At 42.2% G+C, this 22,719-nt stretch overlaps 1 protein-coding gene across 1 annotated transcript; it reads right to left on the bottom strand.

The window, feature by feature from the left end:
* Positions 1-1,161: 1,161 nt before the first annotated feature.
* On the bottom strand, positions 1,162-21,070 carry klf13 (Kruppel-like factor 13). Its single transcript, XM_034141347.1, has 2 exons — positions 20,133-21,070; positions 1,162-7,741 (listed from the first exon to the last, which is right to left on the bottom strand). The coding sequence occupies exons 1-2, from the start codon at positions 20,608-20,610 to the stop codon at positions 7,413-7,415; spliced, it is 807 nt and encodes a 268-aa protein (XP_033997238.1). The 5' UTR covers positions 20,611-21,070; the 3' UTR covers positions 1,162-7,412.
* Between the last annotated feature and the right edge of the window lie 1,649 nt (positions 21,071-22,719).

Below are 22,719 nucleotides of genomic sequence, written 5' to 3'. Positions count from 1 at the left end.
CTGCGATCTCTGCTGGTGTTGGTGGGCATACTTGGCTTAAGAGAAATTAAGGCTTGCTGCTGGTGATTTTGCGGAACAGCACATGCAGATGGAGTGATAAACTCTGCTTTGGCTTGTCACATGGAGTTAAAAGTACACTTAAGTAAATCATCCTTTTTTTCTCAAGGGCCCATACAGGAAATGCAACATGATTTGTCTATTTGGCCTGAAAGACAATAAGGAAGGAAGGAGTCCCCAGCACTTGGTGCCCCACCCATTGTTGATACCCCAGCAGTTACTGTAAATATTTGCATGGGTGAAATAAGGGAACAAGGTGTACTTCCTGTTGCAAGAAAAATACTGAAGCTCATTGCACGCTTGTGAGGAAAGGCTGTGAGACAACTGAGACATATCATTGCACCCACTTCTATGTTACTCTGCTGTAATTCTCATAAACTGGATTGATATAAATCTGACATTCACAAGACTACCTTCCTTCTTAAAAAATAAATAACACACACTCTTTCTACCCACATGAATGAGCAACACTGTTCCTGTAACTTGTGATTATGAAGTACAGTATATGTTGATTGCACAACATAACTGGCTGTAGAATAATGACACCATCTGCATTTAGATTGGTTTCCAAACGCATTACTTTCAAATGCAATTCTGTCTACCTCTAGGTTGCAAACTCCCTTTTACAATAAAAGTCCTAGAAATATAGACTCTATCAGTGCTGACCAGCTTAGCATTTTACTAAGAGCCAACCCAAGAAAATAGTAACAGTAGCTTTTCCTAGTTATTGAAACAATTGCAAAGTTAACTTTTGAATAGAACAAAGCCTGTTTAATAACGTTAACGCTGCAGCTAGAAGCTGGTTAGCTTAGCTTTGCTTAGCTTAGCATAAAGACTGGAAACAGGGGGAAACAGTAATCCTGGCTGAGTCAAGGGATAACTAATCTGCCTACCAGCAACTCTGAAGTTCAGAGTTGTTGTATCTCCTGCTTCTTTTCCGTACAAATAGCTTTCACAACTCTTCTCTTCTTATAAAACTAGCCTATGTCTTAAGCACTAATCCTTACCCCTTAATATAATGTGTGTTGATTCAGCCAAAGTGGTCGCTGTTTGGCTAAAATCCAAGTAGACCTTTAAGCGAAAAGGAAATGAGCAACAAAACACTTGTAGCTGCTTATTTTATGAATTTATTTCCAATTGTAAACTTCACTATTTCATGCATACAAGTTATGACAACATACATTATCCAACAATCTGTTATTTTTCATATTTGCATAGGACATGGTCACAATATATTGTCTAACATGTAAAAAATAATGCCATAAAAAGGTACAGCAGAGCAGCTAAGACCAGCACATTGAATGTGTGAGAAATCCCGAACTGTACAACTGTAATACTTGAATGTAGTGATTTTGGTTTGCTGAGAGAAAAAAATGACACCTGAAGGTTAGAGTGAGGTCAACGGAGAATGTACTGGCCATAGCTGAGTCGAGAGTTATTTACAGATTAGATTATACTGGTGCTGAAAGGGGAAGCAGCACCACAGAGTCACTACAACAGGCAACTGATGGTGATGGGCAGAGGGGAAACACACAGAGGTATCAAGAGAGCAACATTACACTGAGGACAAACAGGTACGGAAACAGAACCAAGGGGCTGGTGAGAGGCTCTCTCTTTAGTTAAAGGGAGGTAATTCACAGCACTGTGTACTGCATGACCTAGAACACACTAATCCTTTAAGGGCAAATATGTCCAACGCTTGAAAAGCCTTTTTGTCAGTGTGCATTCCTACAGTGAAGAGCAAATGCCGCACAGTTTCAGTTCAGGCAGTCAAGCAAGACCACATGGTCAGTGAAGGGTACAGACAGATGTGGTCTGCTACTCTGCATGTTCCTACTCACTCAGTCTCTTTTGTTTCTCATATTTTTACTCAGTCACAATTAGTTTTGCTCGTATGATTGAACAGGTTTTGTTCATTCAAGTGATTTTCAGAAAAAAAGAAAAAAGAAAACAAAATTGCTTATTTGAGATGTAGAAAAAGGTCCATATCAAGCATAACATCCATTGATCAGCATGTAAAGTTGAACCCAGGGGTCCGAAGTGGGTTGGGTTCAAAATTACTGCAACATTCATCTTTCCCTTCAAAGCATTTGGTAACAACTTGTAACTGTGGAGCTGTGATGAGCTGCGAAAACTCAAAGCTCCTTCTCACTGCTCGAGAACCACTCTCTCCTTTCATGGCTGCCCCTTAAAACATTTCATAGATCCTCAGGCCTTTGTCGTGAGGGAAGACATGCCCTGTATGTCCTTATCTTTTAAATATCATACATTTCTTTACTTTAAAATATTGCATGTATGTTGTTCTTTCCAATTGGTTTAACCTATACAAAGAGCCCGCAGAGGAGAGAGGAGAGATTAAACCTGGGAAATGTTGACAATGAGAAACGTACCTTGTGCACAACTCACAACGTGTAAAAACTCACAGTCAAGACAGACTTCTATTCATAATCTACAAAAATGCATCGGGTCCATGTAAGCAGCACATGTATAGCAAATGCAATTTTCAATCCTTTGGAATGGTTGGGCGTTAATATTCATTAAGATTGTTTATGTCAAAAAAATACCTGTAATAAGCCATTATACATTGCTTGAGTATTGTACAGAAAAAAAAAAAAAGTACAAATTAAATAACAAGAACCAAATGAAAACAAAGCTACACAATCAAAAATGTTTACATAAAGCAGAAAAAAATATTTAACTTAGAGCACTTGCATATTAAATATACACAGTTGCTTCATTAAATCCTGTACATTACATAAAAACATGTCACACTTTATAAAACTGTACAAGTTTGTTAAATGTCTGATAGTAGCTAGGTTTTTTTCACCCTCCACTGTTGTATCTTTAAGAAGTTACCAGTATAGTTTTGGCACACAATGCGTCCATCATGCTTGTTCGCTGAGACCAGTCATGAAGATGAGACGGTCTGATCCGTGATATATTCATGGAATTAATAGGAATTTAAAAAATAAGATTAATGTTAGTTCTTTATATATGAAGGCAACAACCAAATCACTTTAATATATTTGTACAATTAGCAGAACGAATATTAACTGGTACACAGTTACCATTGTGAAGAAACCTTGTATTTATTTTTTGCCATTGTTTGTCCATTTGTCCTTTTTTCTCTGACAGATGTGGAAAGCTGTAATATTACCAGGATTACAATCGTAAAGTTGGATTTAGAAATGCTGAAGTGGAGGATCATAGTAGTTTACAGCTGACATCATCCCTCATGTCCATACATGTTTAAACGTAGACAAATGGACTTCAGTAGAGAAGGTTTTTTTTAAATATTTTTATAACATAAATTGATAAAAAATACGGTTTTATTATTTCCTTGAAATATTACCTTTTGAATCTACAAGAATGTAGGACCCTGACAACAGAGGATGATTATATAAAATGTAGCCCAGTGTTTTTTTGTTTTAGTTTTTTTTACAGAAAACAGTCTCTTTCCTTCTTCATTCAAGTCAAATAAAACCACCATTATTTGTGCTACTCATCAAGCAAACTTAAGCTACATGATGGATGTTTTAAAAAGATATGAAGATACAACAAAAGTCAAATATTTCAAGAGGTATGATTTTTGAAAAAATATACAAGCATTTCATATGAGACAAAAAAAGCAATAATACAAAGTATGACTACATTGCTAACTCACAATGCTGTGGTCTCTATTCTTATGGAAAACGTTCAAAAAACTAAATAATAAAGAAATTACGTCACTCCAACTTAAATTTTCGAACATAGAGGTCAGGAGGTTTCCTTTCCTTATCGTCATTTCCAAACAATCCTTTCGTTTCTGACCTGGAGGAACTTTTGGATAACAGGCTGGAAATAACCTGCATCCTGACATCAACAGAGTTTAAAGTGTGTCTGACTAAAGGGGTGAACCCCATAAAAAGGAATATAATTATGTTTTTTTAACAAAACATGGTGCCTTTTAACAGCCCGACAAAAACAGTCAACCTTAGCTGTGATATATTCAAAAATGTTGCTGAAATGACCTGAAGACAATGGAAAATCTAGAAAAAAAGCCCTAAAATAAATCAAACATACTATACAACTTTTTCCAGGGAGGTTAATAATTATTTGACAAACAAGTACAGTAAAAATGGACATGTACAAAACTGTGTTCAATGGCCTTTTGTGTTGAATTATTCAAGTAGATTTGGTACAGTGAGAATAAAAGTTACGAGACACTCTTGCCCGTGGAGGCTTATACGTCACTGGTGCAGTCTGGATGGATTTGGATGTTTACACTGTCACAGTCTGTTTATTTTCCGATGGTAGAGCTTCCTGTTGCCTACTGTAAGTCCACTGACACTAAGGGTCAACGGTGTTTAAAGGGGCGTTTCACTGAAAAGAGTTCCAGAGTGCCCAGTGCTTACTAAGGCGCATAATAGTATAAACTGTAGGATGTTATGAAGACATTTTAGGCAGGAGCTGGGCCCCGTTCGGAGGCGTTCCTGTGTTCCAGTGTGGTCGGACACTGACCCGCAGTGAGCACCAAGCACCCAGGAACACCTGTGGGGGGGGGGGGGGGGCTGGCAGACATTTCTGTGCAGCAACTGATGTTACAACAAAATCCACAAACTGTCCCATCATCTGCTTTGCGGATGTCGACCCTGAGGTAAATGTGCAGATTATGGTTTGAGAATCGATTCATGAAACCTGCTTGAGGGGGAGCTACTCAGAAAGGTTTTTTTGCAATAAAAAGTTACATTAGTAACCAAGTAAAAAAAATACCATAAAAGCAAAAAAATAGTCACGGATAGATACCACAAAAAGCTGCTCAACAGCTATCTGAAGAGTTTGTTTGTGAAAATCATAGTTGCTTTTTTTCCCAGAAATGGTAAATGTAAAACCCTATCAGTGCTTCTTTCACAAAGAGCTGCTGATCAGTGGCATTCAAAGTGTCATCTTACAGTCTGGAAACTGTTTTAACATTTTACAGAGGGTTGGTTTTCTTTCAACATGTGTTGTTTTTAGGAAACTACTGCATTCAATCTAAATAAGGGATGTTTTCTTTCACGAGGATGTGACAGAGCTGATTCTTCACAACTTTAAAGAGAGATGGCTGCTGTGGAGAATGAGGGACAAGGACGGCCATTCATGAACTTAACACCTGCCAGACCGCCTCAAAAACCCTCTGCGCTTCCAAGGCGCAGTTGTTAACATGCATATAGTGTGAAGCACGAGACTGCAGGGTGAGGGTCGCTGGTAGAAAGAAGCTAGCACACGCGATTAATGATGACAACAGTCTGGAGGGCTCTGACAGGACCAAACACATCGATGAAACTATTTCCGGTCGTAGTGCTGAAGCATTAAGAGAAAGTGTAGGCATAACCCAGACCGGCGGGAGCTGCAACAGTTTTGATAGTGGTGCCCGCCCCCATGGAAGGTTTACTGTGCCTTTTGCCTGACTTATTGAGGCATGTCTGTCTAGAAACACAAGTGAGCTTTCTCACAGGACATCTGAGCTTCACAGGGAGGACCATGCGAGGCTGGTGAAACTGCACTTTGCTGATATGTTCGTTTTGGTTCAAATGTTTGTATAACAGTTTAAAAGCCCCCCTTTGTTTGCGAGAGAGAAGTTTGAAAGCAGCTGTTTGAGAGCCCTGGTTTATCAGTGTGAATTTGGAGCAACAGTTTTTTTCCTTGGCATTGTGTAGCAGTAGTAGAGGATTTCTCCCTGTGCTTAGGATGGAGTTGGGTGTGTCCCACCCACACTGCTAGGGCTGACTAGGTAGTACTGTTGTTCTTGTCTCTATACGCTTATCCTACAGTTCGAATCATCACGCTAATTACACCCATTTTTCTGCTCAATGTGTCAGCCGTTTGGAGGGAGGAAGATGGGGGTGTCTCCTACTCTGTGCTGCTCAGCTGGTGATAAACCTAACTTATTTTATCAGGAGCAGCCCTCTCTTGCATGTCTATTGCAGATAGCCGCTTTGTTCTTTCTGTGCTCCATGTCCCGGCTCTGCCCAGCACTCTGGCCTACATTTGACCCTCCCACCTTACGCAATTTGGCAGAGTTGGAGCCTTCTTTGACAGAACAGGTAGAGCCAGATGGGCGAGGGACGACTCGCCAGGAATGGCATGTTAGCACTCCTCCTGCGGGCTTTGAATAGCTTCTTGTGGGATGCAGCTGTTTCCTCAAGGGAGGCCACAAAAAAATCTGAGCCAGGAGGGAAGTGCGCCGGCTGTCTGGTTCTACCTGTGATCCTGCCAACCACCAGCCCCAGGCCTCAATGAAGGGCGGCTTACAAGACTGAATAGAAAGCTTTCATTCACTCTTGTCTTTGGTACTTTTTCCTATGTGCTTCAGAAGGGGATAAACATTGTTTCAACTAAAGTCCCTTTGTGTCCTTTTTGTGTGACTGGCTGATGATACAGCACTTTTAAAAGCATGAACAGCTGCTTTGAAACTTAACTGTCTCTATTTAAAGTTTCTTCAACTGAGATTACCTATAAAAACTGTTAACCCAATAGTATCCTCCCACAGTGCAGATTTACACAGTATACACTGCACACCGCTGTATAATGAAATACATATTTAACCCAGTGTAATGGCAACTGAATATCTGAGGAACAGATGTGTTTTGTTTACTGAGGTCGAGGTCGGGGGATTGTTTTGTTAACACACAGCAATTACATTACATATGAAGTCTCCAAAAACAAAAACATGAGTTCTGTGTACGATTGACCGGTGGGTTAGTTTCCTCGAGATGTGAAAACCAACAAAAAAACAAAGAGTGCAAATTGTGTTGAGTGTAAGGCTGCTATATTATGTACTGTATGTTTCTCTTCCCCATGTTCATTCTTTCAAGCTAACAAGGCCATCCCTGAGCAGGGCGTAAAATTCAACTCCTGTTGAATTTCAGAGTAAAGTGATGAGTATATTGTGCAGTCAATGTGAGTACGGTTAAGTACTGTGGTACTACAGAAATAGCAACTGTCTTCAATCCTGAGGTGTATGTGTGAACCCCTTTTCCTCACTTGTTAAAAAAAAACAAAGAAAAAGCCATTTTGATAAGACTTGCCAGGGTGTCTGTGTTTTTTTCCTTCTTAACCTTGTTTAGCTGACTGACAACATACATGGGACAACTAGTCATGATCAGAAGCTAAAAAAATACAGACGTATGGTACAGAATGTAAGTATTGCCGTCTGGGAAAGGCATTACCTTCTTTTAGGATCACAAGTAATTGCACTACAATAAGCAGTTATGTACAGTATGGTACACCACAGCAAGCGCAGGAATAGCAAAGGGGGGGGGGTTGCTGACAAGTGTTACGACAAAAACACAGGCCTTGCAAGTCAGAGGCTGAAAGTGCGACTGGGTTTCAGTTTAAGGCGAGTTGGCGGGGCTGAGGGCGGGGCTGAGGGTGGGGCTGAGGGTGGGGCTGGAGGCGTCCGAGCGGCTGTAGTCACTGAGGGAGCCGGGACGTGTGGTGCTGCCGCCGCTGCCTCCGTGCGGCCGCTTCAGCATGCCGGGCTGGAAATCTGAGTGGCGCCGGGCGTGCTTCATGAGGTGGTCGCTGCGCATGAAGCGTTTGTCACAAAGAGGGCAGCCGAACTTCTTCTCCCCCGTGTGGGTGCGGTAGTGGCGGGCCAGCTCATCGGAGCGGGCAAACTTCTTACTGCAGTCTGGCCAGGTGCATGGGAAAGGCCGTTCTCCTGTAACACACAGAGGGAAAGAGAGACATCAGTGTACATTACAACATCACAATAACAAAGTAACATGACAGTAAGAGCAGTGACCCTTAGTTTCATCATTTAGCCTACTTTGATGGCCATTGTCCAAAAATGGCCCATGTTTTGTATGTCATAGCCTAGTTTAGTACACTGCACTTTTGTATCATACCATACAGCAAGTGTTTTCCAATTATGTCAGTCTAATAGGAAAATCTACTTGCACCTGTGCACCCTGAACAGGGGGCTACTGGGAGGGATTCAGTGAAGATCATTTCTGCTGATATTTTTGCCAGAGCTGACTATTGTGTGGTATTACAGTGCGTCCATTTAAAATCTTCATATTGAAAAATGCAACTGTATGGTGTAACTGAAATCCAAGCAGGTTGAGTTGACCACTGTTGGTGAATGAGAGCCCATTGCTGATGAAAATGGATACAAAACTGAAAAAAGCATTTTTCAAACTATTATTGGGGAGATGCAGGGCAAGAATGTAAATGATGTGTGTTTTGTAGTAAATTAGCCAAAACATGAATAATACACCATTAAGTGCTTTATGTTGCATACAATGAGAATCACTTAAGTCTAAAGTAAAGATAGTGTCAGTGAGTAAAACTGATTTTATGTTTCACTGAAACATAAAAACAGTTGGTCGCTGTTTCACTGAAACATAAAAACTATGAAACACAAGACACGTATCGTGATGCTCGCCATGATCCACATGGTAGTGAGTCACTGTAAGGTGTTTACAGGTTAACAAGCCATGAAGCCTGATATGGACAGCTTATAAAGATTGTCCAGGCATGCTGAACAAGACTGTGTTGTTTTCAATACATTGTAGATTCAGTGAGTCATCAAAGAATAACGATCACAAGATTTTTTGCTAGGGCTGATGTAAAGGGAAAGATATAAAAACAACCCAAAACATCTTCAAAATATATCAATTTTTTTAAAGAGAGACTAATAAGGCTGTAGTGAGACGTGGGACTTGGGGTAAATCACCCACAAATTGGCGCTGTGCTGTAGGAGCAGGCACAGTTTAATTAGCTAAGCTCCAGATGCTAATCACACTCACAATGGTTACCCAGCCCATTTTCCAACATGCAACTATCTGTGACTCGGCACATGGGAAATTACACCCTTCCCCCTTCCATCAGGCAATAAAAGTGGGCTTTGACACAAATCTAGTCAAAGCCAGATGGTACTATATATCTTGCGGTTTCCTTCCATTCTGATGTGGAAACAGCATCCATGGAACCTAAATGCAGCGTTGTGCATCGACTGGCCAATATGTCTAATAAATTGTATTCCTTTTAGTTCCATTTCAGTGAGTTTCTGCCTGACAGTAGTTACATCCAGCGTTCAAATTTTACCAGCGTGACCTTGCAGTCTTATAGCGAAGGGCGGCCCTCCGTACTCTTTGAATGTTATGGTTATTTCATGAAAATAACAACATTTAATCAACATGCGCACGTCTATACCAAGGATTTGAGGTATGAAAAGGAATAGACCTAGATGCATGAATGTTTTTAGGTGGCATGACAAATGAGTACATAATCACAGGCCTGCCAAAATCTTTCTTTGTTCTGTGGTTTCCCTCAGGGCATCAATGAAAACAGTGCTGTTCAGCATCAAACACTCATATGCTACCTGATGCCAGTGAGTCTCAAAAACAAGAACTTGGTGCACTACTAGTCTCAGTCCCTCCCCCCTATACTGCATGGTTACAAAACATGCAGACAGACAGAGCAAGTCTAGACAGCCCAGTCTGTGTTTCTGCCTCTGACGCCTCACCTCAGCTCCAGACAAACTAAGTCGGCCCTGCCCACTACAGTTCCTGCGTGCTTAGTGTATGTAAAATCTGTAACTGACATATAGACATTTGCATAAACACACCACACATATCCGTGTCTCCTTTTTCCCAGAACATCTAAGCGGTTCACACTCTGCTGCAAGAGTAAACACACAAAGAAACCATCTGCCCTGCATGACTTATAATAAAAAAGAAAAGAAGAGCTTTGGTTGTTTTACACTAGGCACACATCCTGAAATGAACCCTGGATAAAAGGAGGCGGTTTATCTTTTCACTCATCTTGTTGAAGGGACTCATGATAGTCTGATTTCATGCCTTATTAGCAAGGGAAGCAGCATGTGCTGTCACCTGGCATTGCAAAATGAGTTATAGACAAAAAAGTAGAGCTTAGCTGCTTAAGGCTCAATAACCAGTGTAACGGATCCAACTACATTAATATTTAACAGGACACCAGAGAGGCAGGCTGAGATATCCAGTCTTACTGCCCTGATACAGTAATGCATTCATAGTGGAAGCATCAGGTATCCAACAGCAACTCACCGAGACGCATCAAATTATTTAGAGCTCTGTGACTTCTTAGAAAATGATAAATTAACACACAAGCTGCCCATTTTCACCTCCTAAACTGCTTTTGGCATTTAGGTCAACAATATGAATATGCATAAAAAATCCTGCTGCTTTAATGTCAGCCTTCAAAGGTTCACTTACATAACGGAAAAAAACATGCAATGCCCCAATTAATTGTGATTCTTTCATAACATGAGGATGGGGATTTCAATGAGAAATCTGGTTTACTGGTAACAATGAGGAGATTTAGGGAACAGACGGCTTAATCATGAATGAAATGTATAGGGGTTATTAGCCTCTGAGCTTGGAGGATGGCACTCTGTGAGATATTTCAGGAGACTGCAGCTATTACTCAGCATCTCTGCTGCGAGCTACTCTCCTTGCCCTGCTCCTATTCCCATCTAGTTACAGTGTTGTCACAGCAGGGCATTGTGGCGATCGGGATGCTAGGCCCCACCAATTGGTTATCCCATCTTTTGTCAGCGTCCACATCCAGGGTGTGGTTTGAGTTTCTCAGAATGTGTCAGTTGTAGAGGGCGAAGGGGGGGAACGGGGGAAGCTTTTTCCTAACGAACACAGTGACCCAGTTAGGCGCAAAGTGAGTTACATCATGCACGCAAACTGTATTCCTACTGAGCACGAGTGGGACACCCCTCCAAGGCGATGCGATTATGTCACAGGTACTCTTGTTATACAACTGTTCTCTCTGAGGCCACTGGGTCAGTAAATAAACAGCTCATCTCTGCTTCTTTCCCACCATCCGTCTCTCATTCATCCCTAGGAATCTTTGGCTCCTCGTTTTTTGCAGAATTGGTTAACAGAAATGGAATCAGGGTTGGTGTCCCTGGTGTAAGGGATGCTGTCTGCAAGGGCAAGATCAAATCTCTTTTTGACGTGAGCAGCGGCACAGAAACTCAACTCGGTCACCTGCTCCAACAACAGCTACCAGCATTTTAAACGAGAGTAGATAACATTCCTGGTGTGTCCTCAGGCATGAGTCAAACTCATACAGTGTACAGCTGAAACATTTGTGTAAGCCTGCCATATGAGAGCAAGAGTAAATAGCTCTGCAGAGTGAGAAGAGGAAAAAACACCGTTCATGTGGATACATCAGAGATCACCTTGAGGTTGAGATCGCTCTGCCTGCAAAGTGAGAACAGGAAATGTCTTTTACTGGGTTCATAACAAAAACAAGGGTCACACTAAGCCTTCAAGGACTTTTACAAGCAAACAGCTCGAGTAGGGAAAGTAAAACTAAGTCAGACTGTGGATCACAGCTCATTAGAGTTGGAGCTACCTCACTACAGCGCTGGCTTAGTGGCACAGTCAGCTTGGCAGCATGAAATAAGAGGGATACCACAAACTCCAGTGGCAGGGCTCAGCACAATCCTGTAATTTGGTTGCTTATTTACAACAGACTATGACCTGTAACCAACCAGGAGCCAGCAGACAACCATCCATGGGATTTTGGGTAATACTAAAATGACTGCTGAGTACCTCATTCGGCTAAACCTCTGGAGTAGAGAGGGTTAACCCAACCGTACGCAGCCTATCCCTCTACACCACACATCACGTGCCAAGATGATCTGAACACTAACATTTGTGTGCAGAACAAAGAATATACATTAAAAGCTTCTGCAGCTCCTTTTTTCATTGTTCACACACAGAATGCAGGCTCTGATACTTGCAAAAATAACAACAAAGGCTTACAAAGTTCTGTGGTCTGTCCCAAGAAGAAAAACAACAGCACTGATTGATCTGAAACATATCTGAGATCAGAACTGTTTACGTGGCTGCTCTTCTATGGCAAATTAACTCGGTGGGAGAACAAAACAACTCAGTGAAAACTTGTTTTCTCAGAAACTCCATTCAGCGTTTGTTGCAAACCAGAATAAGTTGTCTCTGCCGCAGCAATAAAGGAGCCGTGGGTGGGTCAGTTGCTGGTGATGAGGACCGTCTTGTTGGAAAGAAAGCTCAGAAAACAGGGAGAATTTGATCTATTATCATCTTTTGTCTTTTTGAGAGGGGGACCTTGCTTGCCGTTGAATAGGATGCATCCCCTTGTGGGCTTATAGTTGTCGGGTTGTGAACACTAGAAGCAGGCTCGCTCTCAGCAGGAGGGGCACTCCTAAAATGCATTTCAATCAGACAGGCTGTGCGAACTAACCGTAACTCACTCCCCTTGGTTATTGACATTCACCCCAGAGACGTGCAGTGGGGTCGAGTGTGACCGTCTGATTCCTGCACACACTTAGCCATACATTACTTCATTCTCTTAACTCTTTAAGGGAAGGGTGGCTGGCCAGCATTGACCAGCTCATCACATTTGCCTCAATTAGTTAGAGTGGGCACTTTCTTTCAGCCTTGAGTGCATGCTAAAACAACCTGCAACCTTGATGTGTTGCAGGCAGTCTCCTTATCTTACCCTGGTTAACTAAGGACAAGCAAACAGCTGCAGCAATACATGGGTGTTTGCAGGTGGGAGCAGGGACTCCTCACAGCCAGCTCATTCCACTGAAGGAGTCTGACACCATATCTCAAATGTGATAGACATCCTCACTAGCCAGCACTAAACAAAGAGCCAAAGCCCTGCGAGATTGTGAGAGGCCTCACCACACTGTGATAAGAGCAGATACAGGCTGGAGATAGTGCCAGCTGTCCCATTTTATACCTGATACTCTGACGGGGAGTGGGAGAGAAATATTTTCATGTCTCACAGAGGAGATGATTATACCCTCCTTCCCCGGAGACTCCACAAAATACTCCTCATTACGTTCTGAGGGCCACACCCCTGTGTGTCGTGGTCTGCCACAGTCTGATTTATCACGCAGAGAAAGGAGACACACCTTACAAACCGTGGGGAACATAAACAGCCCAGCCAGAGACATAACACATTGACATTAGCTTAACTCTCTCATCAAGCTGAGCTGAACAACACACAGAGGAAACAGTCAGAGATGAACCCTCAGAAGGGACCCTGTGAGCGCAGAGCTAACAGGGGTGTGCTCTGCTGCAGAGGTCACATCCCTTCTAACGTTAATCAGATTAGCTGCAGATGCAGCTGAATACATGACCTACATCAATGGAGGGCATTGACAGTGAATATCCCGGTATCTTACCCCACCCCCACCCCCACCCTGCCACACTGTATATTCTCCATCTTTGTACAGCAGATCCCTGCCTTGCATGCGAGATGCGGTTGGTGGTTTCTGAGCAGGAGAATTGCAAAAGATCAGTGTTCCACAGGTCTGTATCCCTCTCTTCCTGCCGCTGGTAAATCAACACCACACCACAAGCCGTGGCCGGGGCTCGGCCTCGCAACACAAGGCGCTTCAGCACCTATTTTTCTTTGCAGGCTGGAGAATGGTGGGAGGGGCTGATGGGGGATAGACAGAGCAGCTTTTATAGAACTACTCCAGAGCTGACTAAAGAATACATGAGCCCTGTGGGCCACTGAAAGCAGCACAGCCAGGGGACCGCCTGATAGGGGCCTTTCAGTGTTAGAAGTATCCACCATGCATGCTTGGCTGCTTAATCACAGTTAAATCAGATTTACATTCCAGCATTCACGAGGAACTATCCCACTGTGAGCCCTTACATGTCCATATAGGATAGCATGTGGACAGCATGTGCACCAGCACATGCCTCAGAGAAGTCTTTCATGGAGCAGGAACCGGCACCAGAAGATTATAACAGGCAAGATGGTGGCTCCACTTTTTATTTACATCCCGTGGATCCATTAGATTTAATGAATATCTTGTTTCCAAGGAATACATACTGTACTGCTGCAAATAGCCTTCACAAGCCAACCAGATTTCACTCAAAATGAAAAAATCTCACCATCAAGCAGAAGAAATGCATCAGTCAATTTATAACAAGTCTACAGCTGTCCTTTTTATAAGGGTATGTATAATTGTGCTTTCATCTAAATGATAATGTCTGCATGCTAATATGCTTCCAATGACAATGTTAAAATATGGTGTTAAGCAGGTACCACTTAAAGGTCCCATGTCATGCTTTTCCGGTTATTACCCGTCCCCTTGTGTGTTATGAAGGTTTTTATGCATGTAAACGGTCTGCAGAGTCAAAAACCCTCAAAGTACACCCTGTAGGGAGTACAACTCTAACACAGCCTCCCCAAAACGCCTCATTGGAGATTTCTCATTTTCCAATGTTTTCTTCCTGGGTATCGTGACGTAGGGATACCCAGTAGCCACGCCCAGAGCTATGGCCGCACCCTCTGCCAGCCGAACATATATACTGTTGGAAGCTCAGGTTCAGTTCAAAACTGTATCCAGTCATGCCAACGAGGGTCTGTTTCCTGTCTTGTGAGGGGAAATCTTCAATGTCTGCCTTACCGAGGGCAGAACCACGACGAAGTCAGTGGTTGACATTTCTTGTTAACACTGTTCCTTCAGATGTTCGAGTCAGTATTGTACTGTGTGCGCGGCATTTCACGGACCAAAGCTTCGCAAACATTGCAGCAATTCATGCCGGATATGCACAGAGTAGGGCACTGAAGGACGATGCTGTTCCTACTTTGTTTGGACCAGCGGGAGATTCGGGTACACAACCTGTAAGTATTCATTGTTGTTTGTGTATTTATGATGTTTAAAACAAACAAGGTATCTACCACGACTGTTTAAATGGGTAAACGTTTTTCGGGCTGCTAAGCCATTGACACAGTGCTAACTGGGCTAACTAAGTTAGCGTTTCCATATATCAACTCCAATGTCAGCAGATGGCCTTACATGTATCTCATAGCAGGAGAATGTCTGCATTCACACACGAAATACTCATAGACAGTATACTCCGGGTGATTTACCGTACGGTCAGTCGCAAAACTTAATTACATTACAGTTGGCGTTCCTAGCGTGTACAGTATGCTACCGAGCTAAACAAGAAGGCTACCAAGAGCTAGACATGCTAGGGAAAACATTGTTTTTATGCCAGCTACAATGAATGACCGAACGTAGCAGACTACCCGTATAAGATTGCAATTGTAAACATGTTCTTGCTAGCCTAATATGAACCACTAACTGTTGTTCATAGTAGGTTGGCATATTACACTGAACAACTAGCAAACGTAGGTTAGCATATTAATCTAGCTGGCAAGCTAACGAACCTAAAACAACTAAGTTTCTCTAATATTTTGTGATTTGCATTTGATTTCGTCCAGCCAGATCAGGAAACTCCTGGCGTATCCGGCGGACAACACATGACGGGATGACCACTCTGATGCCTTGTCTTAAAAAGCCCCAGCACCAGCTTACAAAGCTGCGATAGGCAAGATGCCGAAAACGCCTATAAGGGGAGGAGTATACCTCAACAATGGAATTATGATCAGTAGAAATGGCCATGACATGGGACCTTTAAGACACTTACTAAATAGCTTAGTGTAAGCTGCTAATTACCAAACAAAGCACAAAATACAGGTCAGGTTGATGAGAAATGCATCAGTTTTGCAGTGCAGGTCTTAAACCAAAGCACTGGACAAATTCAAGTTTTGACTCATTAATAGCACTAGATGATAAATAAGGGGATGGTAGATGATAAATAAGGGGATCACCAAAGTAATTACATTGATCCAGAGGGGAATGTATCAAAGTTCTGTAATGTATTTCCATGGCCAGCAACTAGTTGTTGGGACATTTCAGTCAAAACCACCAATGTCAACTTCATAGTTGCGGGAAAAATCAGGGAAACCAAAGTCATAAACACTTATAATATAGGAACATGAATGTCTGTATAATATTGTCAGGGGATCACTTAAGTCAGAGATATTAATCCTTTGTGTATTATGAATGTACACATTTCGATATCTAAAGTTGAGATATTTCAGTCCAGCCCACAGCATGGGTTTAAACACAACATTGTAATGTTACCCGAATCATGGGGACTGGTGGAAACTGTGAGCATCTCCCAAACAAGGAGTCAGCTTTACAACTGGGTGGGATGGTGGAAATCCTGCGGTGTGGCAGGTAGACACACTGACCTCTTGTGCCCCAGTAGAGTTTTTACCCATCGCTGTGCCAAGGTCAGGCTCAAGCAAGAGCAGGAAAACCCCAATCTCCACCCTGCTACCTCATCACTGCCACCAGCCACACAGGAACACTGTGCACTCTGTGCAGCAGTGCAGCCAAATATAAAACCACTGGCAGAGATTCAGTGTATATAATCATAAACTCCTGCTTATTTTTTCCATGTGGAATTTCGGATAATTTCACGTTTAAAAAAGTGTCATTGACCACAGTTATTTGGCTTAAAATAGAAAGCACGCATGAATAACTGGGTCTACATGGCAGTGGAAATGTTCTGCCAGGTGGTACCACTTATTTTTTAGGACAGACGGAAGAGGGATTTACGGCCATCTCGCAGTATATGAGCGACCCCCAGCAGAACACAAAAGAGGTCCAGACAAAACATCAAACCAACTGTAAAATATGTCATTAGGGTCTTTGTCTTTGTGAAGTATTGACCCCGATCGTCCCGGTAATTCAAATAGTTTTTCGAATAGGTCCCGGACACTGACAAGATGGCCTTTTGTGAGGCCCAGCTGTGGGGGGCATATAGGGCCTGGGCTGTTCTTTCTGAAGAAGACATGGCTTGTAATGAGCTTGTCAGAGGCCATCTCTTCTTTAGAGAAAGCAGTCTGCATTACACAACCACAGCAGAGTAATGAGGCTTCACAGAGAACACCATGTACTTCTTCATCATCACAAGACCCCTCTTGGAAAAGTGGGTCTTCATCGTTAAGGTCAGTTATGCTTCTTAAGACAATGAGACGACAAAAGATGTATAAAAAGAAACCAGCTGGTGCTGAGGAAAGTCCTAAGAAAGCATTTTAATTTATGCAACCTTTATCGTTTCATTTAAAACTGAGTAGTTATGTTATACATGACTGCATTTTCCATACTGTAGGACAAGTATATGTGTTGGAGAAAAGCCCGCCTCACACAAAAGGAGATCAGACAAAAGCTGTCTGGTAACCTTAGACCCCTTAACTGTGTAGGATTCCTCGCCATCAAACTCAATGCAGCATAATGAGCGCTTTAAATGCAGCGTGTTCCCTAATGTCTGCTGCATCCTGGTGACCCTCCTAAACTGAAAGACAACTGGGTTTGAGAACAAATCTTAAAGGAAACCATCTTTACTTTTGCACTGTAAATCAATGACATTGAACTACTGAAGTTACTTGGGATAATGAAAAATGTACATATAAGGGGTCTGTGAGTTGTCTCAAGTACATTGTTTTCCTTAAAAACCCATTGCTTTGGAATTTGTTTTTCAAATGTACATTGCTTTATTACGTCAAGAACTGCAAATTAACTTAACTAACAGGAAATATATCATCAGGAGACCCAAATGAAGATGAAACTATCTTCTTGGGTAGTTTTTAATTAGGAGAACTTGCACTTGAAAATGTTAGAAAATAGTAGTTTGCTAAAATGTATATGCAATCCACTGGTACTGAATCTGAATTTAACAAAACACAGTTTTTTAAAAGCTATGGCCACCAAACATCATGACAAACATCATAACGTAAAATAAAGCAACATTCTTGCATGGCTTAAAATAAGATCGAAGACCTTACTAGTAGGTGAAGTTCATTTAGGCTGCTAACAGAATTGATTTTCCTACCAAATACATTGTAGCTCAGATTTCAGTTCCTCTTACACTCAAATAATTAATCACACACACTTATTGCAAACGCTGAGATGGTGAGGCTTTCAGCATTACAGAGGTCAAGTGAGGCTGGCTTGCGCCTGTTTCTTTGTTTAGAATCTGCAGCAGTGTTTCCCCCTTCACTTAGATAGCGGTGTTTGTCTGGGACTGACTGGGCTGGAATCTATTCTCTCCTGACTCTGCTCGTAGGGGCTGAAGGGAAGCACACTGCCAGAGTCTGGCTCTATGAAAGCACTGCAAGGTTGGCTGAGGCAGCCTGGTTGAACTCAGATGACCCACATTCTGGGACTATCCAATCGAATAAGCAGAAAGAGCCATTATTACCAGAATTCATGTGACACAGACCAATCAAGAAGCCTGACGCGGGAGCATATCCAAACAGAGAGGCGGGCGAAAGGAAACGCTTAATAGGCAAAGAGACAAGGGCAGGGCTTATGGGGAGCAAAAAAACCTGCACAAAAAACACATGGTCGGGGCTGGGGGGGCGAGCACAGGGAGCACTGCTGCAAGTTTGGCTGAGACCAGGCAGCTGAAGTGAGATGACTCACGTTCTGTGAATATCCAATCAAATAAGCAGAAATTGTGCTCATTATCAGAAATGTTAGTGTACAAACCAATCAGAACCAAACACAGGACTGTATCCCAAAAGAAAGAAAATGCTCAAAATAAATAGAGGCAATAGAAGGGCTGATATACTGTAACTGCACATAAACACACAGAGACAAAGGCATTTTATTTCCTCAAGGAAGCCAATAAGGTTGATCCTGGAGCATTATTGACCTACTTTATGTACATACATAAGTCAAATCAGTGTCTTATCCCTGATTTTCCCAAATACTGATAGACACCACTGCACCAAGATGAAGCAGATGAACAAACGGTTGTGTAATTCTTAATAATAATTAATCCAACTGGACTTGAATACAACAAAACCAGTAGGAATATCCAACGTATTCAATGGAATTTACCATATAACAGGCCTATGGTGTGTACTTTCAGTTTTATAGTTTAATCACATATGGCACCCATATGAAATTCTTCTAAAAGGATAATACATCTAGTGATAAAAGGACACGAACCAATCAGAAAGCCAGACAGGGGAGTGTATCCTGATACAAAGGCAGGCGGAGAGAAAGAATAGACAATGAGACAAGAATGTACCCCTGTAAGCATGGGTAACACATTTTACTGAGACAAATGAGGGGTGAATTGTGCAGAAAAAGGGGGGCGTGTTGCTCAATGTGTATTTTCTTGCATAGGTTTATTTGAAATTAGAATGTTCCATGACTCAAATATGGGTCAAGCTCACACCAGGCTTTTCTTATGTGATCCAGAGAGAAGTGTTTCTGGGCTGTCAGGATGATGTGTGTGTGTATTATGCGTGTGAAGCATGGAGCATAGCGATGGGGAGAGGGAGTGAGAGCTGCAGTCTACAGAGCAGAGGGGAGGAGAGGAGAGGCTCCTCAGTCGAGGCTCAGCTAGCTGAGTCTGTTGCTGGCCAGATCAGCTGGCAGTCTGTCTAGCGGGGGTGTGGCACATCACAACAAAGGGGCTTTGGGCAGACAGGCGACCGCACGGCACATATCAACCCCCTCAATTTGAGTCGATCTACATCTTTCCCCCCTCTCAGTAGCCTATCCTGAGGAATGCAAAGCCCATATGGAGGTATGGTCCATCAAGAGTCAGACGTAGCCTAGGCCTACTGCTGATCTGGAGCGCGTTTGATAGCCCTTCTCTGGATTGATCTGGAAAACTTTTTGCATGCTTATTCTGTGATGTGCGCATTGCGTGGTTTTATTTTACCTGTCGCCAACGTTTACTTGAATGCGCGCAGAAGAGAAGTGGAAACCCGATCTGTGTGATTTTGTTCTGCATGTGCACTGCAGTTTCGCTTTGTACCCGCTGTCCAATGCAGGGGGAAAGAGAGGAAAGCAGTGACAAAGCTCCGAGGCTTGAGTGGGAGTGGCACTATTTTTTGACTCCCTCCCTCCCTCACCCGAAATTAAAAGGACATTTCGCAAAGTTCACACAACTTAAAGGAACAATGCTAAATATGTAACTATGCACCAATTCTGACTTTAAATACTGCGTGTGTCAAAAATTCCCATTTGGGTGGACTCGTGATTTTTTTGTACACATATGACTCGAGGAAACCTAGCAGTCAATCAACCCAAATACAGCTTTCATTGTAATAGAAACCACACTTCTTATCAGTATTCTCAGTTTTAATAATCCATTCTCATAAAGGCATGGGAACTACAGTCATAGTCATATTCACAGCATAAAACATTTGCATCCAATGAAACTGACCTGTATGTGTCCTTAGGTGGGCTTTGAGGTGGGATGATTTGCCATAAACTTTTTCACAACCTGAATAGTGGCATTTGTGCTTTTTCTGAGGTGATTCTTGCTCAGTTCGACCTCGCGATCTTTTGCCTCTTTGTTTGAGCGAAGGATCGGAGATGGTGGTAGGTGTGGCAGAGATTCCATCATCTATGAGGTTCGGCATGCTCTCATCCTTTATTTTTGCCTGCTCGGCAACATTGTTGGGAGTCTGTTGGTTAAAATCCGCCAGAATCCGTGCCACCACAAAAAGAGAGGAGTTGTCTTTCACCAAAGGTTCTTTAATTTCCTCTCCGTTCCTGGAGGAGGACGGGGTTTCTGGTTTAATCTCCCTATTCCCTTTTGGAGCGTGAACAATTGCACGACTGGACATTGAAACAAGGCACTCTGCTGCAAAGTGATCCATTTTGTCTTTGAAACAGCCCCCTCTGCTTCTTAATGACATTCAAAAAATAAAAAAATGATTCCGTGAGAAAAACAACTTGTTCCGTGGTTCCCTTTGTGTGGTGGTGGAGAGGAGGAGGAGGAGGAGGAGGTCGTTCTCATCAGAGAGAACTGACTTTATGATCTTACCCGGCTTTCCAATATCATCAACATCCTGCGAGAGAAACGCCTCGGACAAAATGCAGACAAGCCCACTCGGAGCAAAAGAGAGATAACCCCAGAGTATTTGTTTAGTGCAACAACGCCGGTGACAGGACCTGTACAAAGTTGGATGTGTTAACTCCCATCGCGGCTTCACACACTCTCCAGCATAGTGAGTGTCTCCTGAGCGCCAGTCCTTCCTGCTGCTTGTATCCATGCTGGGGGCGTGTCGGCCGGCAGCGCTCGGTAGCTCCGTCAGAGGAGAAGCTCATTCATTGGGTGCAGCTTGTCCCCAAATGCACCGAACAACACGAGTTACTTGGAAGTTTCACCACAGGTTGCCTCCATGCATTCAGATGATGTATCTCACAAGCGACACAGTTATGCACTGCAGAGACCTTTAGGAAGAGCACATGCATTATTCTAGGGCTGGAGCATTCTGCAGCATCCTCTCCACGCCTGCATTCATGTACAGATGTTTTGTCTTATTTGACCCTCAAAAGATATATAGTGTATACTGTTGGTGATGGATGCAACTAATTATTCATTTGTCATTATTCTGCAAGTCAGGCAATTCATTGTGACACACTTTATTTTTATTTTTGAAGATTTTTTTTTTTAATGTATACTGTATTTTGTCCAAAAGTTCAAGGTATTTATTTTTCAATTATTTAAAACACAGAAGGCAAACAAATCCTTTGTCATTTTAGCTTGCAAATCTTAAGAAATAATTGCAATTAGGAATCTATATTCAGAATTGCTGCAGATTAATTTTCTGCTACTTGATTAGTCATCATTTTTTTAGGTCAAGCAAAAGCAAGTTTGGCTTTTTTAAAGGTATTAGTTGATGCAAGAAGTCGAAGAAGATATAAACTGTGTTGAAATAATACATTAGAACATTTCCTCTTTATACCCTGAATGTGCAACACTTTTGACTTGTGCAACCTGATGAGGGGAATCGCAATAAAACCATACTGATTAACCCTGTAACATGTAATCCAATCACACATGACGTTACAAGAAGTTACAAAATATATTTTCAAAAGCAACTGAGTTTGGGTCTGCAAAATGGACTGCAGTTCATCATCAACAAGATGTCCCTGATACTGATATTATTGTGTTAGCTTCTTGGAGCGATCAACACACTGGGGCCTCAGGCCAACCAACCAATTGATGCCCCAGCAAAGCGTGTGAATGTTTCTTACTGCCAAATCTGCTAAAATTCCACATATAGGCAAAACAAATCTTCTACACAGCCTTTGTACAGTTTTGTTTTGAAGAGCTCAATTATTTTGAATACATAAAATACATATATGACGACAGATTTACAATAGCTAGATATTTTAACAACTCGAAAAAAACATTCATTAATAGATTTTTTGTGATTATGACCTATTTCGAGAGAGATATTCTGCTCATTGTAACATCTACAGCTTGTGCATTTCCTTTTAAAAGATGGCAGCTTCCTTTCAGCAAACTAGCAATTTACCTCAAACAATCCTCTGAGCAACTCGGTGGTCCCTGCCAATTGAAAGCCAGCCAGCCACCACAGGCAATGTCTTCTTCAATTTATCCTCCAGCGAGGGACAAGTGACACCATTGTGGGGAGGAAAGAGTCAAAACTGTGTGATATGGAGGTTTTGTTATTTTTAGGCAATCCTTCTGTTCATGATGCTAGTTTCACAGCTGGTCATTATCAGACGTTCAAAATAAATCAATAAAAGTTTTATTATTTTTTAAGTTAAGAGTTTTCTAAACACAGAAGCCAGTCGATGTGGAAAATAGAATATCGCCAGTTACAAAGTCCGGGCAGAATACAAACCAGCTGATGCTATTGATTATTAGCAAAGGACACGGATGAATGTCCTTGTTAACCCCCTGCACCTAAATTAACCCCAATGTTCCAGGAAAAAGGATGCAATTGCTTAACAAAATGTAGTACATAATGTTTCCAGTGAGCATTGTCTAG

This window comes from Trematomus bernacchii, unplaced genomic scaffold (genome assembly GCF_902827165.1).
Source record: "Trematomus bernacchii unplaced genomic scaffold, fTreBer1.1, whole genome shotgun sequence".
NCBI lineage: Eukaryota > Metazoa > Chordata > Actinopteri > Perciformes > Nototheniidae > Trematomus > Trematomus bernacchii.
This window is presented reverse-complemented; position numbering and strand designations above follow the sequence as displayed.